The sequence below is a fragment of the Vicia villosa genome, linkage group LG1 (genome assembly GCF_029867415.1).
Source record: "Vicia villosa cultivar HV-30 ecotype Madison, WI linkage group LG1, Vvil1.0, whole genome shotgun sequence".
Taxonomy (NCBI): domain Eukaryota; kingdom Viridiplantae; phylum Streptophyta; class Magnoliopsida; order Fabales; family Fabaceae; genus Vicia; species Vicia villosa.
Window position 1 is genome coordinate 93,174,500 of NC_081180.1, and position 20,566 is coordinate 93,195,065.

The following is a 20,566-nucleotide window of genomic DNA, read 5'->3' on the forward strand; positions in this document are numbered from 1 at the left end:
TGATTTTATGCCTAGAAGTTGACTATGAAAGTGATTTATCTGTTATGATAGAGTGCCTAAATATGCCTAAATAGATTTTATAAAAATCTCTGGAGAAGAGAAAGCGGTTAAGATTATATATTTTTTCAATGAACAATTCTTTTAAACATATTGATGTCAGTTACTTTCATTTTCATATTGGAGTGATAGTTAAAACAAAATATTTTCTTCTTTGCCTTCACTTCTAAAATCGTGAAAATATATATGAAGTGGATTACAAGGGTGCCACAGGAGTATCTTAGTATAAAGTGAATTATGTATTGAAACCCTATAGATTATCTAAAGGTAGGTGGCCAGAACTTAAGATTTCTATATTGCTTAACTAAGGCTGTAAATAAAAAGAGAGAAAAGAACAATAAGACAGTAGTACAAGGATTGATTGGTTCCTTTCATTCATGTGACAACAAAAATCTCTTTGTGGTCCTTCCATGCATAAGTAATCCTATATGTCTTTTTTGGTGGGGTCAAATTACGTGAGGGCATCCATGTTCCCTCTAATTTTGTTTGAACTTCAGCTGAGATTTTCCATCAATTATTAATAACTTACAATATCTAAATCAAAATCTCTTTTTTATCCAACCTCAAAATCTGTTTTTATCCTAGATTCTCTTCACTCGAAACACTGTCTCATTAAGCCAGCTTAATCAGTAGTGGTCCATGAACATGAATTCGAACTCGCGACATTTCACTTATTCATTTGTAAATCACAATGATCCAAACCAACTTATAATGTCAAGTTTTGTGGATACTATTAAAGATAAAATACAAACTGAGTCCAACCATATAAACAAAATATCATTTTCCCTTAGTCCCAAGTACAAACCAACAACAACAAACATAACATTACTTTAATCAACTGATATGGGTGCGTAGTCATCGGCAGCTGGTGGAGCTTGAGATATGGCCGATAATACAACAAAAGTACCAAATAAGATTGTGATTATTGCAGTGAAGTTGACAAGTAAAGCTTCAGAACCATATTTTGGAAGTCCTGAACTCTCCAAAAATGTGAGCTTTTCCAGAAACCCAAGAGAAGCAGTGGCAAGAGCTAAAATATACACAAACAGCCCGAATAATACATGCCATGGAAGTGACTCACGTCTTATCTCTGAACTTCCACCAGGGTAGAAAAATACAACAAACCCAAATATCCACTACATGTATCAAAATTACAATGTTAGAAAAAATGGAAGATAAATGTATTCATTTGTAATTCTGGCTGATAAACCAAACTCTGATACTATATTAAGAGTCGAAAGAAAATAATTTCATTGATTACGAAGTAACTATATAAATACATTTCCTACATCAAGCAAGGGAGAGAGTAACAAATTAATAGAGAAGTAACTGAAGGAACTCACACATGACTTAATCATATAACTGTAATATAACTAACTTACTAAGAGGTCATTTGGGGTGGTTGCTGGCTTAGAAAGTTAAATGTGAATACAAAATATGTTTGGATAATTACAAGTAAGGATATTTGTTATACATAAGTAGAGTTTGTTAAAATTAGTTAAGAGTTGATTAGTAAATTAGTTAAGTTTAGTTAGTGTGGGAATATTTAGCAAAATATAAATATGGAAAGATGAAAAGTGAAATGTAAAATTAAGAAGTAATAATAGGAAGAAATGTAAAATTAAGAAGCTTATATTTATGTATAATGTGTTCTCAGTTGGTATAGTATGTAGCTTACTATATAAATTTATGTCCAGGTTTGTTATAGTACTGTAAGAGAAAAATAAAGAGTGTAACAAAGTGAATTTCATTTTATTGGAAATTTAATTTTCTTTGTTAAACATATATATTTTTTCATTCAATTAATTGTTTAGAATACATTTTTTTCCAACTTTAGTAAGGGTTATATTTTATATCACTATTGAAAGTCAAATTTCCGTTGCTGCTCCAACAATTAGTATCAGAGCCAATTGTAAAATATATAAATATAAATTCGCTAAAAAAATTAAGTTTTACCACTTTAAAATTTTATAATTGGATATGATACCAATTGTTTGAGCCGCAAAGGAAATTTGACTTTTAATAATAATATGAAATACAACTCTCACTAAACATAAATAAAAAATAATAATGTAGCCTACACAATTAATTGTATGATGAAATATATATGTTTAACCAAGAAAGATTAAATTTATAATAAAATTAAACTTTGCTTGTTGCACTCTATAGTTTTTTGTTGTAGTATTACAGACAAACATAGACTAAAATTTATATAGTAAGCTATACTATAAAATGAGAGAACCACATTACACATAAATATAAGTCTCTCAATTTACTTTCCTTCCTATTATTACTCCTTAATTTCAAGGAATTTACTTTACATTTTACTTTTCATCTTTCTATTCAACTGTATGTCACAGTAAATTTGTAGAACAATAACAACAAAAATAATGAGTAAACAAAGTAAGGTTAGTGAGGTTATTTCATACCATTATTAGAAGGTTAATTTCCACGGCAGATCCAAACATGAGTATCACACTCAATTGTTAAAATTTAAGAGTGGTAAAATTTTATTTTGTAAAGATAATGACTTCTATTAATGGAATCATCAAGGTTGAGAAATATGAAATAGAGAAATTTAATAGAAAAAGTGATTTTTCCTATTGCAGGAAGCAAATGAAAAAATTACTTATTTCACAAACGCATAAAGTCTTGGCAGGAAAAGAACAAAAATATGAAGGATGAGGATTGAGAATAGCTAGATCTTAAAGCAGGGGCATCCACAATCTTTTGCTTTGAGAGGGGTGTTGCATTCTTGGTCAATGAAGAAGCAAAGGAAGCTAGCGTATGGGAAAAGTTAGAGACCAACTTCATGACGAATTCTCTAACAAATCAGATTTATTTGAAATCCAAATTGTATACGTGTAAGATGGAAGAAGCGGCTTAATCCATGGTTATATCAATAAGTTTGATAGGATTATATCAAACTTAAAACATATAGATGTTAAGGTAGATGAGGAAGACCAAACACTCATGCTACTACTTTCATCGCCAAAGTCCTATGAAAATCTAGTTCAACCAAACCATTGATGTTTGTAGGTGATACTCTAACCATGGACGAGACTAGAATGTCATGGTTAGTGGATGGCCTTCGAGAGATTGTTACAAGTGGAATGTTATCCACTGATGGAAGAGAACAAACTCGAGGATTGTTTGCAACTAGAAAAGTATGGGGTTGGCAGCCTATGGCAAAAACATAGTTGACGTAACAGACATTGCACTAAGGACTGTCTTGAGTTTTCAGAGGTCATGTATAGATTAGCTATGGTTTAATTGTGACAATATAAATAGGGCCCTATTTTACCACGGTTTAGCGGTAGGCCACCGCCTTACATGCCCTTAAAAACGGCCTTGATTAGACATTGCAGCCTATGACAGCGGACATAGGATCCACCACGTCTCAACATCGTGGCGTCTATTTGACAACACCAATGAATTCACAATAAACAAAAACCATAACTTCACCATAATCATAAACCACTTTAAAGGAAAAGTAGAATACTAGTATTATTCAATGGTTTACCTGAATGCCATAAAAGGATATAACCCCGATTCCAAGCCATGAATGCAAGCTGTACAGATTAGCAATCCCACTTTCATTGTGATTCTTGAACGCAGCACAAATTCCAATTATTCCAAGAATTAATGCAATCGCGTGGAGAACAAGGTGTATCAGTTTCTTCACTTCCTTCTTCAACGGAAGAGATTTGTAACTTATAATCGCTGCAATTATTTTTCCAAAAAACAATTTGTATGTCAACAAAATTCAATGTCATTAATTGACTCATAAACAAGTAACAAAGTGAAATGTGAACCTATTTTATTTACCTTCACCTCCAAATATTATTAAGCCAATAAGCATAAGAACAGGATGAAGCTGGATAAAGAAAAAGAAACATAAGATAAGAGATTTAAAAAATGATTAAGTGTAGAACTACTCAACAATAAGTGCTTTTTTATATATATTTTTAGGATAATAGCAAGTGACTAATATCATAGAATATAATCAATCAACTTGCCTAATAAAGCATTATTCTTGATACATTTCTCTGACTTTATGATCCATGATAACAGATCATGACTAGTTGATTATTTAAATTTGAAGGACCATATCTTTGAATATCACTTTTTTAAATTATTAAGCATATTAATTTGAATCAAAATAGGCATGGTCAATTGCTTACAGTACAAGCCACTACAAAATTTTCAAACACAAATGATCTTTAACTAGAAAATAAGGCAAGTATTCACTATCTTAATTAACATCAACGTGAATAGATAATTCAAAGGCTATTGATATTTCTAGTGAACAACCTAGCCAAATCTAAAAAATGGTAGAAAAATATGAAGTATGTTCATCAAAGTCTAAGTGTATGTTCACGCAACCATAATGTTTGGCTGCTCTCAAGGACAAAGTTAGGATTTATAGTTTTTGAGTCTAACCGTATTATAACACTGGAATATTTTGTTCAACTCACTTTAAATCAGAATCAATTTTACAAAATCAATTCACTCAAAATCAAATTTTTTTCACCAGCAAAAGCAAACACATCTCATTAATGCAGTGCAATAGAAAAATCCATTTTTCATTGAAATGAACAGATAAGCATGTGTTGTCAACATGCCCATCTTGCAGGAAAGAAAATTAGGACACCATCAACTAAAAAAAGCAACAAAAATAAATAAATTTACCAGAGGACATCATGATAAAGCAAAAGGGATCGGATACTACAATGATGCAAACGACTTTTAAACATATAAAAATAATATCTGAATATTTTAATTTATCACAAATTAGTAGCAAGCTTATGAAAAGCATCTCCAATGAGTCTCATCATACATTTAAATATATCCTACCAAATTTTTTATGTAACTACATTTAAACATATATTTATTCATGGCGCGAGTTCCACGAAATTTTACTTGTTCACTTTAGCATGTGGAGATACAAATTCAATTAATGAACCACTACCAATAATTCAATCAAAGTTTCTCTCTGATTATATTATTAAAAAACGAGAACCATACATGATACACCTAATGATACAAAACTTATACCAACCACAAATATAAATTTCAACCAATATCAAAAACCAAATATATTTTCTCCTTAATTAATATTTTACATTAATTAAGAAAATAATTTTAATTAGTTTTTATTTATAGAAAAAAAAAGAAAAAATAAATTAAACATAATTTTTATCTAATTTTATTTTAAAGAAAATATTTTTTTTAAATGAAATAAAATAAAAAAAAAAATTCTTAAACAAATAATTATAGTTAACGTGAAATTATTATTTTTATTTATTTGGCATTTATAAATTATTATTTTTAAAATAAAATAAACATTTATAAATATTTTTTTCTTAAAAAAATAGCATATTGGCATTTATAAATTTTTTATTTATAGTTTTATTTTCTAACCAAGTCAAATAACAGGTGGATTTTATTTATAGTTTTATATTTTATTTATAATTTTATTATTTACTTATAATAGTAAGGTATTAGGGGGTATGCTTTACAATAATATTTATTAGTATAAGTATTGTTTATAACAGTTTTATTATCTACTTATAATAGTAAGGTATTAATAGCTTTATGTTTTATAATATTTTTTATTATCTATTTATAATTTTAAAAATAGATACTATTAAGATAGATGTTCTATTTATAATATTTTTATAATAATAGACATGGATAATTATAGAAAAACTTTAAATAACCTTTTCTCTTATTTATAAAGGTTTTTTTATTTGTAAATTTTCTGATTGAATAATAATAAATAGAATTATTGAAAAATATCAAAATTCTCTTTGAAGTTATGAATACATCTACACACAGAAATGTATACACAATTGTGGTAATACATTTGTGTATATCAGTATTCATAACTTCAAAGAAAATTTTGATATTTTCGATAATTCTACTTATTAGTATTCCATCAGAAAATTTACAGATAAAGAAACATTTATAAATAAGAGAAAAAGTTATTTAAAATTTTCTATAATTATCCTTGTCTATTATTATAAAAATATTATAAATAGAACATACATCTTAATAATATCTATTGTTAAAACTATAAATAGATAATAAAAATATTGTAAAACATAAAACTATTAATATCTTACTATTATAAGTAGATAATAAAACTACTATATATAAAACATACTTATAATAAAAAATATTATTGTAAAGCATATAACTTAATACCTTACTATTATAAAACTACTAATAAAATTATAAATAGAAAATAAAACTTTAAACAAAATCTACCATTTATCGCTATTGATAGAAAATAAAACTATAAATAAAAAATAATATTATAAATAGAACATACACAGTATCTATATTCTTTAATTATGATTATATAACTGATAATTACTCCACACACCCTTGGAGACATAACCATTCATCCCTGTTTGGCTATTATTTTCTATTTATAGTTTTATTTTCTATTAATAGTCAAATAAGGATGGATCATTATGTCTCCAAGATGGGGAAATAAATTAAACATAAACCTAAATAGTATCTTATTTCATTTTACTACAAATATATAAGTTATAATTAGCTCACACACCCTTTAGGGACAGAATTATCAAAAAGACAAAACTACATCAAATAAATGGAGGAAATTGCTTACAGTACAAGCCACTATAAAATTTGATATTTGACTAGAAAATAAGGAAAGTATTCACTATCTTAATTAACATCAACACGAATAGGTAATTCAAAGGCTAATGATAGCACTAGTGAACAACCTAGCCAAATCTAAGAAATGGTAGAAAAATATGAAGCATGTTCATCAAGAGTCTAAATGTATGTTTGGTAACCATACCTGATTCTTGACGTGTAAAATAGATGTTGACATGTTTAGTTGCTCTTGAGGACAATTAATTATGTTTTTTCAGAATTTATTCTACTTAAAATTAAAATTTATAGTTTTTAAATCTAAAAATAATTTTTACATTGAAATATTTTGTTCAAGTCACTTTTAATTAAAATCTATTTTATAAAATCAATTTTTTTCACCGGCTAAAGCAAACACGCCATTAATGCTAATGCAGTGCAGTAGAAAAATCCATTTTTCATTGAAATGAACTGATAAGCATGTGTTGTAAACATGCCCATCTTGCAGGAAAGAAAATTAGGACACCATCAACTAAAAAAAGCAACAAAAATAAATAAATTTACCAGAGGACATCATGATAAAGCAAAAGGGATCGGATACTACAATGATGCAAACGACTTTTAAACATATAAAAATAATATCTGAATATTTAATTTATCACAAGTGGATATTTAAATATATCCTACCAAATTTTTTATGTAACTACGTTTAAACATATATTTATTCATGGCGCGAGTTCCACGAGATATTACTTGTTCACTTTAGCATGTGGAGATACAAATTCAATTAATGAACCACTACCAAAGTTTCTATGTGATTATATTATTAAAAAATGAGAACCATACATACACGTAAAGGATACAAAACTTGACCAAATATACTTTCTCCTTAACGATTTATAAAGTTAATATTTTACAAATTTAAATTTTATATATTATTTTAAAATATATTTGATAAAAATATATAAAAAAAATTAATTAATTTTTATTTATAGAAAAAATAAAAGAAAAAATAAATTAAATGTAATTTATATATAATTTTATTTTAAAGAAAATAAATTTATAAAATAAAATAAATATTTTTTCCTTAACTATGGTTAAGGTGAAATTATTATTTTTATTATTTGGCATTTATGATTTATTGAATGTAATTTTGTTTTCAATAAAGTGTATATGAATTAAAAACAAACTAAAATTCTATTCCATTAAAATCAAAATTGTACCATAAAAAAAATCTTAATTTTAACCATTAATTAAAATTTATTCAAATTAATTAATTTATAAGATTTCCAATCAATTTAAGGATATTTTATTTACTCATCAATTAATGATAGTTTTATTACTCGTCAATCAATGATACTAACCCCACTTTTAATGAGAATAAACCGCATTTAATATTGACTATCTAGGACGTTAGAAAAGTCTGGAAGCAATTTTTTTTCATCCGGAAGCAACTTTGAATTCAAAGATTCCCCACATTTCCAGTTAACATCAAAATGCAGCAAACAAACAAACAAAAAATTTATAAAAAAAAAAAAAACTTAAGTACTCCTTAATTTAAGTGTAGATTAGTCATCCCAGCCTAAAAAAGTGGACCACAATTCAAAAGTTAATTACTCTTTAATTTTAATTAATTTTTTTTACTAAGATCATTGCACAACCTACTTACTCCCCCAGAAACTTGAAACAAAATTGGATAGCGAAAATTAAAATTAATCGAAGAATTAACAATCAATTTTCCAGAAACAAAACCGTAATAGGTTTAATCAATGAAAAAAAAAAAAAAAAGAAGAAAGAAATTGATAAGAAAAAGAGAAAGAGAAACATTACATTGAAGATGAGAGCCTTATTGGGAGAACTCCAAGCCAAACCACCTCTGAAATGGAAGTTCCAGACCAACACCAATACGGCGGCGACAACACCGAGAACGTGAACAACGTACGTGAACGGAACAGCAGGAACACCCAACGCCATCGTATAAGGTTATAACTGTTTGTTTGTGTGAACGTGTTGTTGGGGCTAAATTGTGGAAAGAAAAAGGCACACAGGGGACACGAGTTTCGTCGATGTGGTTGTTAAGATATACGGTGTGTGGAGTTACAGGTCATCTAACTACCCTTCTAAGTACTGGCCGAACGATGATATAGAAATGTTCTTGTTTTCTAACTGGATGTTCGCCACGTTGGTCTTTCTGGTACCAATCTTTTAGCTGTGGAGCCGTGGACTAAGTTTAGTGGGTCCAAATTTAAATATAAGTTAATTTTTTTAAAATCACAAAATATAAATATAAATTTTGAAATTATAATAGGAGAAAATTATAATAGGAGAAAATTTTCTTACCATTTCTCAGATGTGATTTATATTATTTTTTAATATAAATATAGTAAATATATTTAAATATTATTTAGATAATAAACAAAAAGGACTTATATATAATTCTTTATACATGATTCTTACTATTTTTAATAAAGTATAATAAAAAATTATACACTTATTATATTTTTATTGAAAAATAGTAAGAACCATCTCTAAACAATTTTATCTATCTTAAACAAAATTACTTATATAGTATATTTTTATTTAAAAATAATATAAACGGCATTTAAGAAATTATATAGTAGTATTAGTTTTTTTTTTTTGCCTTTTCGAACTCTAGATGCTAGAGGAAAGGGACCCTAATAATCCAGAGTTTGTGTCGAAAGTATAGATATTGACCAAATACTATTTTCGAATTCAATATTCTCCGGATTACGTCCTTAACAGAAACTCCTTTACTACTTGACCTCGTTAATTATATGTTAATTAATATATCCGATAGTTAGAGTTTTTTGTGTTACAATACTTTGAGTTTTGTTATTATGGTTTGTTAATTATTACAGTTCACTACAATTAGTTAGCTTTTATATATACTACTGATTATTGTATAATTTAAGTGCAACTTTTATATTGTCAAAAACAAAAGTGCAATTACCAAATGTTAGTTGATTCAGTAGTGATTGGCGTTGGACTTGGTAGGAAGAACTTTTATATTAGTCTAGCATGTTCTATAAATATTGATTCTCTTATGGCTCTGTTTGGTAAGACGCGTTTTCGAGCTTATAGCTTATCTCTTATGTCTTATAAACTCATATGATAATTTAGACTCGTTTAATAACGGTATTTTCATCACGAGTTTATAGCTTATTTTACTAGCTTATAGCTTATTTTCCAGACGATATTTCAAATAGCGTTTTAGCTTATGTCTTATAACTTTTTTTTTATCCTTATCACTTTAATTAAAATTCATCTTTAGCCCTTATAATTTATTTTAATTTAAAATAAAATAATTATATATTAAATATCTTTTATGTTATTTTACATTTATAAGTTAATTGAACCGCTAATTTACCAAACACTTCAATTAGCTTATATGCTATTAGTCTCAATCATCCGCTATAAGCTATAAGCTATCTGTCATCAGCCATCAGTCATAAGTTATAAGCTATCAGCTAGCTTATAAATCAACCGTTATTTTTATCAAACAGGTCCATAGGATAATTCTAAGTTAATTGAACCGCTAATTTACCAAACACTTCAATTAGCTTATAAGTTATCAGTCTCAACCATCCGCTATAAGCTATAAGCTATCAGTCATCATTCACCAGTCATCTGTCATAAGCTATAAGTTATCAGCTAGCTTATCAATCAACCGTTATTTTTACCAAACATATCCATAGGGTAATTATAAGTTAATTGAACCGCTAATTTACCAAACACTTCAATTAGCTTATAAGTTATCAGTCTCAACCATCCGCTATAAGTTATAAGCTATCAGTCATCAGTCACCAGCCATCAGTCATAAGCTATAAGCTATCAGTTAGCTTATCAATCAACCGCTATTTTTACCAAACAGATCCATATGGTAATTATAAGTTAATTGAACCGTTAATTTATCAAACACTTCAATTAACTTATAAGTTATTAGTCTCAACCATCCGATATAAGCTATAAGCTATCAGTCATTAGCCATCAGTCATAAGTTATAAGCTATCAGCTAGCTTATGTTTGTATTGTTTTAGCTTTTATTGTAATTTTAAGATATACCCAAATTCATTTAAGTTTTTTTTTCAATTTTTCTTTCTTATTCCTTAGTTTTATTTGTGTCTCATTCCTTATCCATGGTGAACTATAGCCTTTGATTCATACATAAAAATTTTCACAAATGATTTGAGTTTATCTTTATTGTTAGGTTTTGTTCTTTTGCGAAGTTTGATATCAAGAAAACTATTACTACAACTAAATTGGTTCAAGAACATTGCATTCAAGAACATTGCATGATTTTATTCTTTAATTAAATTTGAGTATATTATTTATGGTTCTGATTGTTACAATCATTTCAATTTTATTTATTCTTCTTTGGATTAATTTATTTTTGTGGCATATGAAATTATGTCATTATCCCTTTGTACACACCAATGTTATTTTACTATTTTTTTTTTATTATTATTGTTCCATTTAAAAATTATAAATAGATATAGTTGATAATACAGAATGATTTGAATTGGTGGTGATGATCTTCGTTACAGTAGCATGAGGTGAATCTGTATGGTTATCACTTTGAAGTCCAAGTTAGTTTAAGATTTAAGATGGGTATAGTAAGAAGATGGAGATTAAAGTACATTGCTTTCTGTGTGAATTGTCTTTTATATCTTGGGTCAAGTGGAGTGGATTTAAGGTGAGTTGGGCCTTAGACATTTGTACCTTTAGTCGGTCCAAAACTATTTCCCCCAAAGTTTTGTTGGGCTCTGAATGAGTCGAGGAATTCTTAAATGAGTTGTTCGACCTTCAATATGTTGTCCAATGTGGCCTAGAACAAAAACGTTTAGAGTCAATTAAAAAAGTAGTGGGAGACAAGTGAATTAAATACATTTTCATCATACAAAGGTTTCATCGTCTTTCTCAGAGTATCACTTAGAGCGGTTATAGTCCCTTGATCAAATTATTTGCTCATTCTCCACCTACCTCGCTTCATCTGTATCACACATCCAAGTACCCTCTTCGACTCAACTTTTATCTTTCATCACTTCCAAGTCTTTAGTTAGGATGGGTGATAGTATTGTTAATCAGCGTGTAACTCTAGAAGTGATACTTATTCTACTTCGGGATTATGGGGAATCCCTTGATTCTTATCTTCTTCTACTTGCTTATGATTGTATGGATCTAGAAGTGATATCCTTATGTGATGATTCTGACTCACAAAGGGTATCTAGGGATTTCTTCAAGGAATGAGCTTCTTCATCCGACTCATTTAAAGCTCTATTATCAAATGTCTGCGGATAGGTGAATCTCACTAAGGTTCTCATACCCCCATCCCATCTTAACAGAGGAGGAAATAAAAATAATGCAGCGAAGGAGGGAACACACTGATGACTTCCTTCAACTTTCCCTGAGAACCATTGATCGCAAACCTAACATTGTTGAAGTGAACTCCCACTTAGATTTTTGGGGTGAATCAGACATAGTGTCTTAGACCACACCAGCGAACATTCTAAAGTGGATCATCTAGCCCAGAGAGGCATGAAGTTGATGGAGGCGGTCGATATAGTGAAATAGGGATGGATGAATGCAAAGGTGGTGGGTACCCTGTTTGTTCTAAACATTAAGGCATCAATTAAGGTTGCAAGCATCGTGGTCGACGATCTTCTAAAATGGAAACCCATCCAATAGGCCAAAAGAAGAGGATATGCAGTTTCTTTAGTGAGTGCACAATTCCTCTATATGAGTACATGTTCACAAGGATAAGACTATGACTACCTTTCTCCGACTTAGAAGTGGCCATCCTGAAACATTTAAAAACTGTTCCTTCTCAGCTTCATCCGAGGTCTTGGGCCTACGTGAGGGTATTACGGTTGTATGTTGGTGTAAACTTTGGAAGCCTTCCCTTGGATATTCCTTAATCTATTCCACCTGAAGGGTTCCTCTAAGGACAAATTTTGGAACCAAGTACTCATTAGTTTCTATTTGGACGATCCTTGGTTCAACCCATTCACCCAGTATTGGGTATTTTATTGGACGTTTTGTGCTGGTGAGGCCCTTTGTGCCCGAGTCCCATCTCACTTCGTGCTACTCCTCTACCAAGTCTTATCCCTTTTGTAGGAGATCATTTCTGAAGTATTGGTCTTTATCTCACTTCAACAGGAAGTCTCTTATTTTTGCACCAAGTTGGGCTCCTCTTTCCCCTTGCGAGGTGATAATGAAGGAATGAGTTTGGTCCCGATGAGGTGACTCCCAGTGAGGTGAGAAAAAGGTAAATTAATACTTGCACCATCGTGAGTATGGTTATCCAAGAGGAAAGAAAATATATTTTTGGTAATGACAGAGTCATAGAGTTTATTTAGCTTTCTTTATTGTATTTTTCAGATAACATGGATAAGCAAGAGATGTTATATGATATTGTCGGTGCTCAAAGTGTTTTGATTGGTTCTGATGGTCAGGTTGTGATGCCTCCTTCCCAGACCTCAGCTCTTTCCCCGCTATTGATCTTGTCTCAACCACTGAGACCACTACCACTACTCTCAGGGTAGACCAGCTTGTTACTGACAATGCCACTTTGGTTGTTGAGGAGACTTCTCCATCTTCAATTTTGATGAAGAGGTCCCGAAATAAAGGCTAACACTCCCCTCGAGAAGAGGGTTCTCAAGAGCAAACTCATCTGTTTAGGGACGATGCTTTAGAGGAGAAGACCCCATTCATACAGATGCCTGATTTTTTTTCCTCCCAACTTGCCTGCACTCTTGAGGAAGTTTTTACGGTTGTGTCAACAGAGGACCTGTCTTATATTCTAAACCTCTTTAAGGCAGAAAAGATAGGGCTCGTCTCTAAGATCACCTGTAGAATGTGCCGAGCATCTTCGTTACTCTCTTTGGTCGCTACTGGCCAATGAGATGTCTTGGTTGTCAATAATACCTACAAGGAAAGAGATACTTGGAAATGGAAGTTTGAGGTGATGACATTATGTCATTATGTAAAACTTGTGAGTATTTTCGACAATTTTTGGTGGAATAAGGAGCAAAAGTCAGGCAAATATGTGGAAGAATTGAACAAAGTTGCAAAAGAGTCATAAAAGTGGACTTAATGAAAAAATGAAAAAAAGGAAGAAAAGAAGTCACTTTTGATTTTCACGCGTGCACGACGCTTTCATTGTGGGTGCGATAAAGCAGCATCTTTGGGGCGATGGACATCAACGCGGGACGCGGTGAGGCATTTTCCTGACACGTGACAACTGCTATTTATAGAGTTGTTTGCTACTTTTTTTTGGGATACGAATTGGGATGCAAAATTGACGGCTTAGAGTTCTTAAGCAAGGATTTTGAAGGTTTTGGAAGCTATTATGGTCTGTTTAGTTTTTGGTAAATGGAGGGGAAAGGAGATAATATTTAATAGTTGAGTGAAGACTCATTTTGGTCCCTCACAAAAACTACAAACCTTAAATTAATCCCTCACAAAAAAAAAGGATCTGATTTAATCTCTTACAATATTTAACCGAGTCATATTAGTCCTTATGTTAATATTTTTTTCTAACCGACTTTTTTTCCTACTTTTAAACCGTGACTCGACTGCTTGGATTTTTTATTTTTATTTTTTAAATACCAAATCTATTTTTTAAAAATTCAGATTTAAAAATATAAAAAAGCCAAAATTGTTTTTTTGAAAGATTTAAAAATATAAAAAAAAAAAGGCAAAATTGGTTTTTAGAAAGAATTAAACCAAAGACATTTAGGACATATCGCATGCCTCTACCACTAGGGCAATGAACATGAATGAAAGATAATTCTCATGATTTGTAGTTATATTAAACCTAGGACCTTTTAACTTACATTTTTATCTATAAAATTCAATAGTAGATTTATATACGATGATTTGTCATGTTTCACAAGTAACTTGTTATTTTAAAAACAAAAGCATCGTTAGTGTAAGTAAAATTGCATATTCTTAATTATTAAGTTAAGTATTCATCATTAAAACTTTAAGTGAAACTTATTCTGCATAACTTTCACATCATATTCTTGAAAAATTTCTAAGCAATCTAATTTATATTCATTTCAATTGATCATTGTAAGAGAAGATCATTATATGTATAGAGTTTGATACAAATGCAGTAACTCTGTACAAATTTATTATTCAAATTCTGTTTTGTTCATTAAGTGTAAGTGATCATTATATTCAAGTGAAAATTGTGTGTTTTCTCTTGTGAGTGTTGTAAAATCAAAATTTGGTATGCCTTTGTGATTGTGTTAGATAGTTAAAAGAGTTAAGTGGATCGACTACAACGTATCTGAAATAGTGAAATCTCTCATAGGGTGTGAGAACAATAGAGTATCCTTGTTTGGAAAGGGGAACCAGGATATATATTGGTGTTCTTTATTTTTCTATATTTATTTTCAGTGTTTTACCATTCATAACAGTTACGAAAAAATAAGAACAATATTGATAAAATTCAAAATCGAAACAGATTCACTAATATCGATTAATCTAATTAATTCACCCTCCTCTTAGATTACTTTTTATATTTACAGTAAAGTGACTGCCATTTAATTTGAAGGGACTTAGGTTTGTGACTCTACGGTTACATGTTTTATATTTTTTGTTTTAAATTCATCTTTTCTTGCGGAGGATTAATTTGGGTTTTGTAGTTTTTGTGAGGTACCAAAATTGATCTTCACTCTAAATATAAATGAAATTTTAAAAAATCAATAAAAGGATTTGATATAAATATAATTTTTAGGAAAAATAATAATTGAAAAGAAATAATTAAATAAATAAAATTAAAAAATTAAGAAAAACATAAAGGCTATAATTACAAACATACCTTAAATTTGGTGCCCAAAAAATTGTAAAAAGACTTAACAACTTCAATATATAAAATGATAATAATAATAATAATAATAATAATAATATTAATATAAAATTTAATATAATATTCCCTTGAAAATTTTCATATTTGTTTTTCCCAAATATATATAGAATTTTTTTTATTTAATTATCAACATATTTCATTTTTTAAACAAATAATTATATATATATATATATATATATAATATTTAAATAAATAAAAAATTATTATATATAATACTTTAATTTTATATTAATATCACTAATTTTTCCGTGCATCGCACGAGTGTAAATACTAGTAACGATAATGTGTACTAGTATTTAGACCTGTGCGAGGCACGGGTTAAAATTTCTCTAAGTAAAGAAAATATTTTAAAACTACTTATAATTTACAAATTAATAATTTACAAATTAAGTTATAGCAACATTATAATATACTATAATATGTTTACAAATTAATAATTTACAAATTAAGTTATAGCAACATTATAATATACTATAATATGTCTTTGTTATTAGTATACATAAAAAAATTAAATAATAAAATATTGTTAATAGATATATTTGGATTACTAATGATTTAATTTATTTAATTATAAAACAATTATTAATTGATAAATTATGATGTTAATTTAAAAGGATTAGAATTAGTGAAATGATTACATCAATAATATATAACTCACTTTTCCATATATTATCTTTAAAAATATTGTCTCTTAAATTAAAAATAACTTCAAAATTAAAATAGTAGTAACATAAATAATTAAAATATAATATATTTTTCTCGTGATAAATAACCTTACAGAAAAAAAGGATACAAAATTTTAAATGACCATATAATATTTTTAATTAGATTAATTGAGATATGAATGTAACAATAATAATTGTAATTAAAATTAATACATGTCATTTAAAAAGGAAAAAATTGTGTTTTTCATTAGAAATGTACGTATTTATAATTGGTCTCATATTTTTTTTATTAAAACATATATTTATATTATATATTTTAGTATAAATACTACTATTTTGTATAAACCAAGAATGAGATTCTTTAAAAATTTTAATAATATTATATCACATAGAAACATTTATAGATATAAATTAATATTAATATCTTTATTAATATAGGGATCACGTATAAATTATAAAAGAATATTTAAATTAATTCACCTAAATACCTCGATTATTATTTTTATTTAATTTACCTAATTAAAAACATATTTTTATTTATTTGATGATTTACTATTTCTGTATTTTATTTTATAAGTCCTTTGTCTACTAAATGTTGATTTTTAATTCTAAACATATTGAAATATTCCTTTGAAAAAGATCAAAGTTTTCACACCAGTAATAATTGTGTTTCTATGTATCTATTTTTTTTTATTGAAGAGATTATAAGAGATAAATTTTATAATAACAACATGAGTATAAAAATTTGAAATATGGATTAAAAATGATATAATGACAAAAAAATTGATATATGAATTAAAAAACTCACGGTTTAATAATGGTTTAAATGAATTTGAAAAAATATTCCAAGACTCAAGTTAATTACATGACTACATAAATGTAGAACATTATATCAGCAAATAATGACATTTAATTAATAGTGTTCATTACATGAGCAAATAATTTTATAATAAAAAACATAGAAAATAAATCAATAATTATTATGAATAAATATTATTGGGGATGTCCATATGTATTCTAGTCTTTCATCTTCATATTTCCTATTAAGTGGTATAGTAAGGTTATGATTTTTCACCTTCCTAATGTCCTATAAATAAGGTCCACTTTGCAATGTAAATAATACTTCTTGAAGAAGATAATAGAATATCACTTTCTCTCTTACTTTCTCTACTTCATCTCTATATTGTTTGGGTTAATTTCATAACACGTTATCAGCACGATACTCTACAACGCGAGTAATGATATAGCCAGGTTCTACGTTATTTTCCTAATCTTAATATATTTGAACCAATATAATATAATCTATGATTTTATTACTATTTTTTTTTCTTCATATAAATATGTTTATTTTTTATATATTTTGTAGAGAAATTGATTTTCCTTCTACAATAATATTAGATTTCTTTGATCATTCTTGTTAAATTCCGGAAGAATTTAACATTAAAGCATTTTTATATGTTTGTTCGGAATTGAATTTTAACACATAGAAGTGTTAATTTAATATTCAAGCATCCCTGAAGGATTGCACAAAGAATAATTTTTCTTGACCGTTGTTTATGGAAATAGTTTGTGATGTGATATTTGTAAAACTAAAGATTATTATTAAACTAATTCCAAATTGTTGTTCAAAGATTGAGTTTAATCGAGTATTGTGTTTATCAATAATTGATGAATTCCAGAAGAATTCAATGTTCAATCACCTTTAAAAGGTCGCATCTATAATATTATTGAATCCCAGAAGGATTTCATAAATTTTTGTTGTTGTATCGATCTAAAAATTCATAATTTGTAATATGTTCATTAAAATATTGTCATTCCAGAAAAATGACACAAATAATTTTAACGCATCCCAGAAGGATGGTTATATATATTTTTTAGATTATTGTTTATAACAAATTATTTATATAGTTCCTGAAGAACTTATCGAGCATCCCTGAAGGATAGAAAAATAAATTATTTTTATAGTTCCTGAAGAACTTATCCATCCCTGAAGGATAGTAAATCAAATTAATTATATGACGATATAATTTTAGTGATATAATATTGTATGATTAAATATGTTTGATTTTATAAGGGGTAATTGTTTGATAATTATATGATCATATGTTCATATGAATGTATTTGATTAAAGTGTTTAATAATGAAATACTATTATATTGGATTTGACTTATATTGGAGGTATCGAATATTTTTGTATTACACAACACAATTTGGACAGAAAATATGTAATAGAAAAAGCTACCGTCTTTTTCCTCGGGCTTGTACTACACTTATATTAGTACAATTGAAGCACATGTCATTGTAAACCAGTAGTTTACAAATTAGACTTAAATGTGTCGTTGGTAAAACCGATTGGGTCATCTCGGATATAATATGATGCGAATAATTTGTATTGAAGAACCAGAAGTTTCTTCAATCCAGTCAATATTTGTGTGTTTCTAAAGGAAAATAAAAATTTGAGAAATTGCGTTTTTATGACATTAATTGTTGCATCGACTAAACTATCATGCATATGTCTCTACTCACAACCAGAAGTTTATGAAATTATTTTCTCAACTAATTAGACTAAGATCTTGTTTTCTGGATTTTTTAAAAATTCATGTATAAGTATCACATATATTGTTAAAATTGATATTGAATATCATATAATATATGTTCATAAAAAGAAAATGGACCCGAAGATCCATTATTTAGACGTCTAAAGTTAATTATATGGTTGATACTTATGAGATCATCAATTCTAAATTATATATTTGAAACACCCAAAATATGATATTAAGATATTTATTCGCATTAAGCCAACAAGATACTGTATCTTAGTCCTCCCTAATTTATTCTAATACTTCTCATCTTAATGAACATTTGGATGTGTTGTGTATATTCCAATTGCTCCAATATAATACATTAAGATGAGTCATGATAGAATATTGGAAAAATATAATTAATATGACTCTCAATTTTGAGGATATAATTTGAGAAAATAATCAAATACTTGATTGCAGCCCAGTAGGCTGATTATCACTTGATAAATTAATTTTCCCAATATTCGGGGGAGGGAATAAGCAGCTGAAATCATGAACAAGAAGTTCAAATGAACAACTAAAATCATGAACAAGAAGTTCAAATGAACAATTTAAAATAAATTGTTGTCTTGATCCTCGTACAAATCAATATGAACCAAAAGTTCAAAATATTATTCATTCGCAAAGTTTATGAAATAAATTATCAGCTGATAATACTCCACTCAAAGTGGATCCTCCTATTGGATAATATAATATTGCAAATGAGTTGTTGCTGCGCCTAAAGCGTGGTATGAAAGTCGGTTCCAATGTTAAAAGTCCTCTACTAAGAAAAGAAACTAAAGATGACCCAAGTGAGGATATGAAAATGCTAAGAGCACTTTGATCTAATTTAATTTTCAATTCCAGAAGAACAAATCAAGTACTTGAAATATGAAATAAAGAGATCTCGATAAATTATGTCATGGATGAAATGGAATGGAACCGAAATTGAGATAACCAAATAAAGTCAATATTGACAATGTCTTTGTATACAATATAGCGTTAAAAGTGATCAATGATAACGAGGATCATGAGTCAAAGTCTATTAAAAATTGTAGACTAAGTGAGAATTGGCCAAAATAAATATATTCAATTGAAGAAGAATTAAACTCACTTTACAAGTGACTCACTTTTGGACCTGTAGTCCGAACACCTCAAGGTGTGAAACTAATTGGATATAAATGAGTTTTTGTGAAAAAGGAAAATAAGAATGATATAAAGTTTGATTTATTGCTCAATGATTTTCACAAAGACCTAAGATTGATTTTGATAAAACATATTCACCTGTAGTGGATTCAATCGATTTTTGATAATTAATTAGTCTTGTAACACATGAAGGGCTTAATTTGAACATGATGGTTGTAATGACATCTTATTCATATGGTTCACTTAATAGTGACGTTTACATAAAACTCCCTGAAGGGTTCAATATACCAGAAGCCCGTGATTATGGATCTCGAGAAAACTACTACGTCAAATTGAACAAGTCTCTCTATGAGCTGAAAGAATCTGAATGCATGTGGTATAATCGCCTCAGTGAATATTTATTAAATGATGAATATACAAATAATTCAATTTGTACTTGTATTTTCATAAAATGATGTGGAAAAGAATTTGCAATACTAGTTATCTATGTGAATGACATACATATTATTGGAACTCCTGAAGAGCTTCCAAAAGCTATAAATTGCTTAAATAAAGAGTTTGAGATGAAGGATCTAGAAAAGACAAAATATGTATAGGTTTGCAAATTGAGCATT

The 20,566-nt window shown here is 28.2% G+C and overlaps 1 protein-coding gene across 1 annotated transcript; it reads right to left on the reverse strand.

The window, feature by feature from the left end:
* Window positions 1-703: 703 nt before the first annotated feature.
* Window positions 704-8,863, reverse strand: LOC131643549 (transmembrane ascorbate ferrireductase 1-like). The gene is made up of 4 exons (XM_058913798.1): window positions 8,515-8,863; window positions 3,886-3,934; window positions 3,581-3,780; window positions 704-1,193 (listed from the first exon to the last, which is right to left on the reverse strand). Exons 1-4 carry the CDS (start codon window positions 8,656-8,658, stop codon window positions 888-890), a joined length of 699 nt encoding a protein of 232 aa, XP_058769781.1. The 5' UTR covers window positions 8,659-8,863; the 3' UTR covers window positions 704-887.
* Between the last annotated feature and the right edge of the window lie 11,703 nt (window positions 8,864-20,566).

Excerpts from the sequence above, each read along its gene's own strand:
- LOC131643549 (XM_058913798.1), bottom strand. The coding sequence starts at position 8,658 with ATGGCGTTGGGTGTTCCTGCTGTTCCGTTCACGTACGTTGTTCACGTT. Across the intron at positions 3,935-8,514 it reads ATAAGGCTCTCATCTTCAAT|CTTCATCCTGTTCTTATGCT; the intron begins GTAATGTTTCTC and ends TTCTTTATCCAG. Across the intron at positions 3,781-3,885 it reads AATAATATTTGGAGGTGAAG|CGATTATAAGTTACAAATCT; the intron begins GTAAATAAAATA and ends AAATAATTGCAG.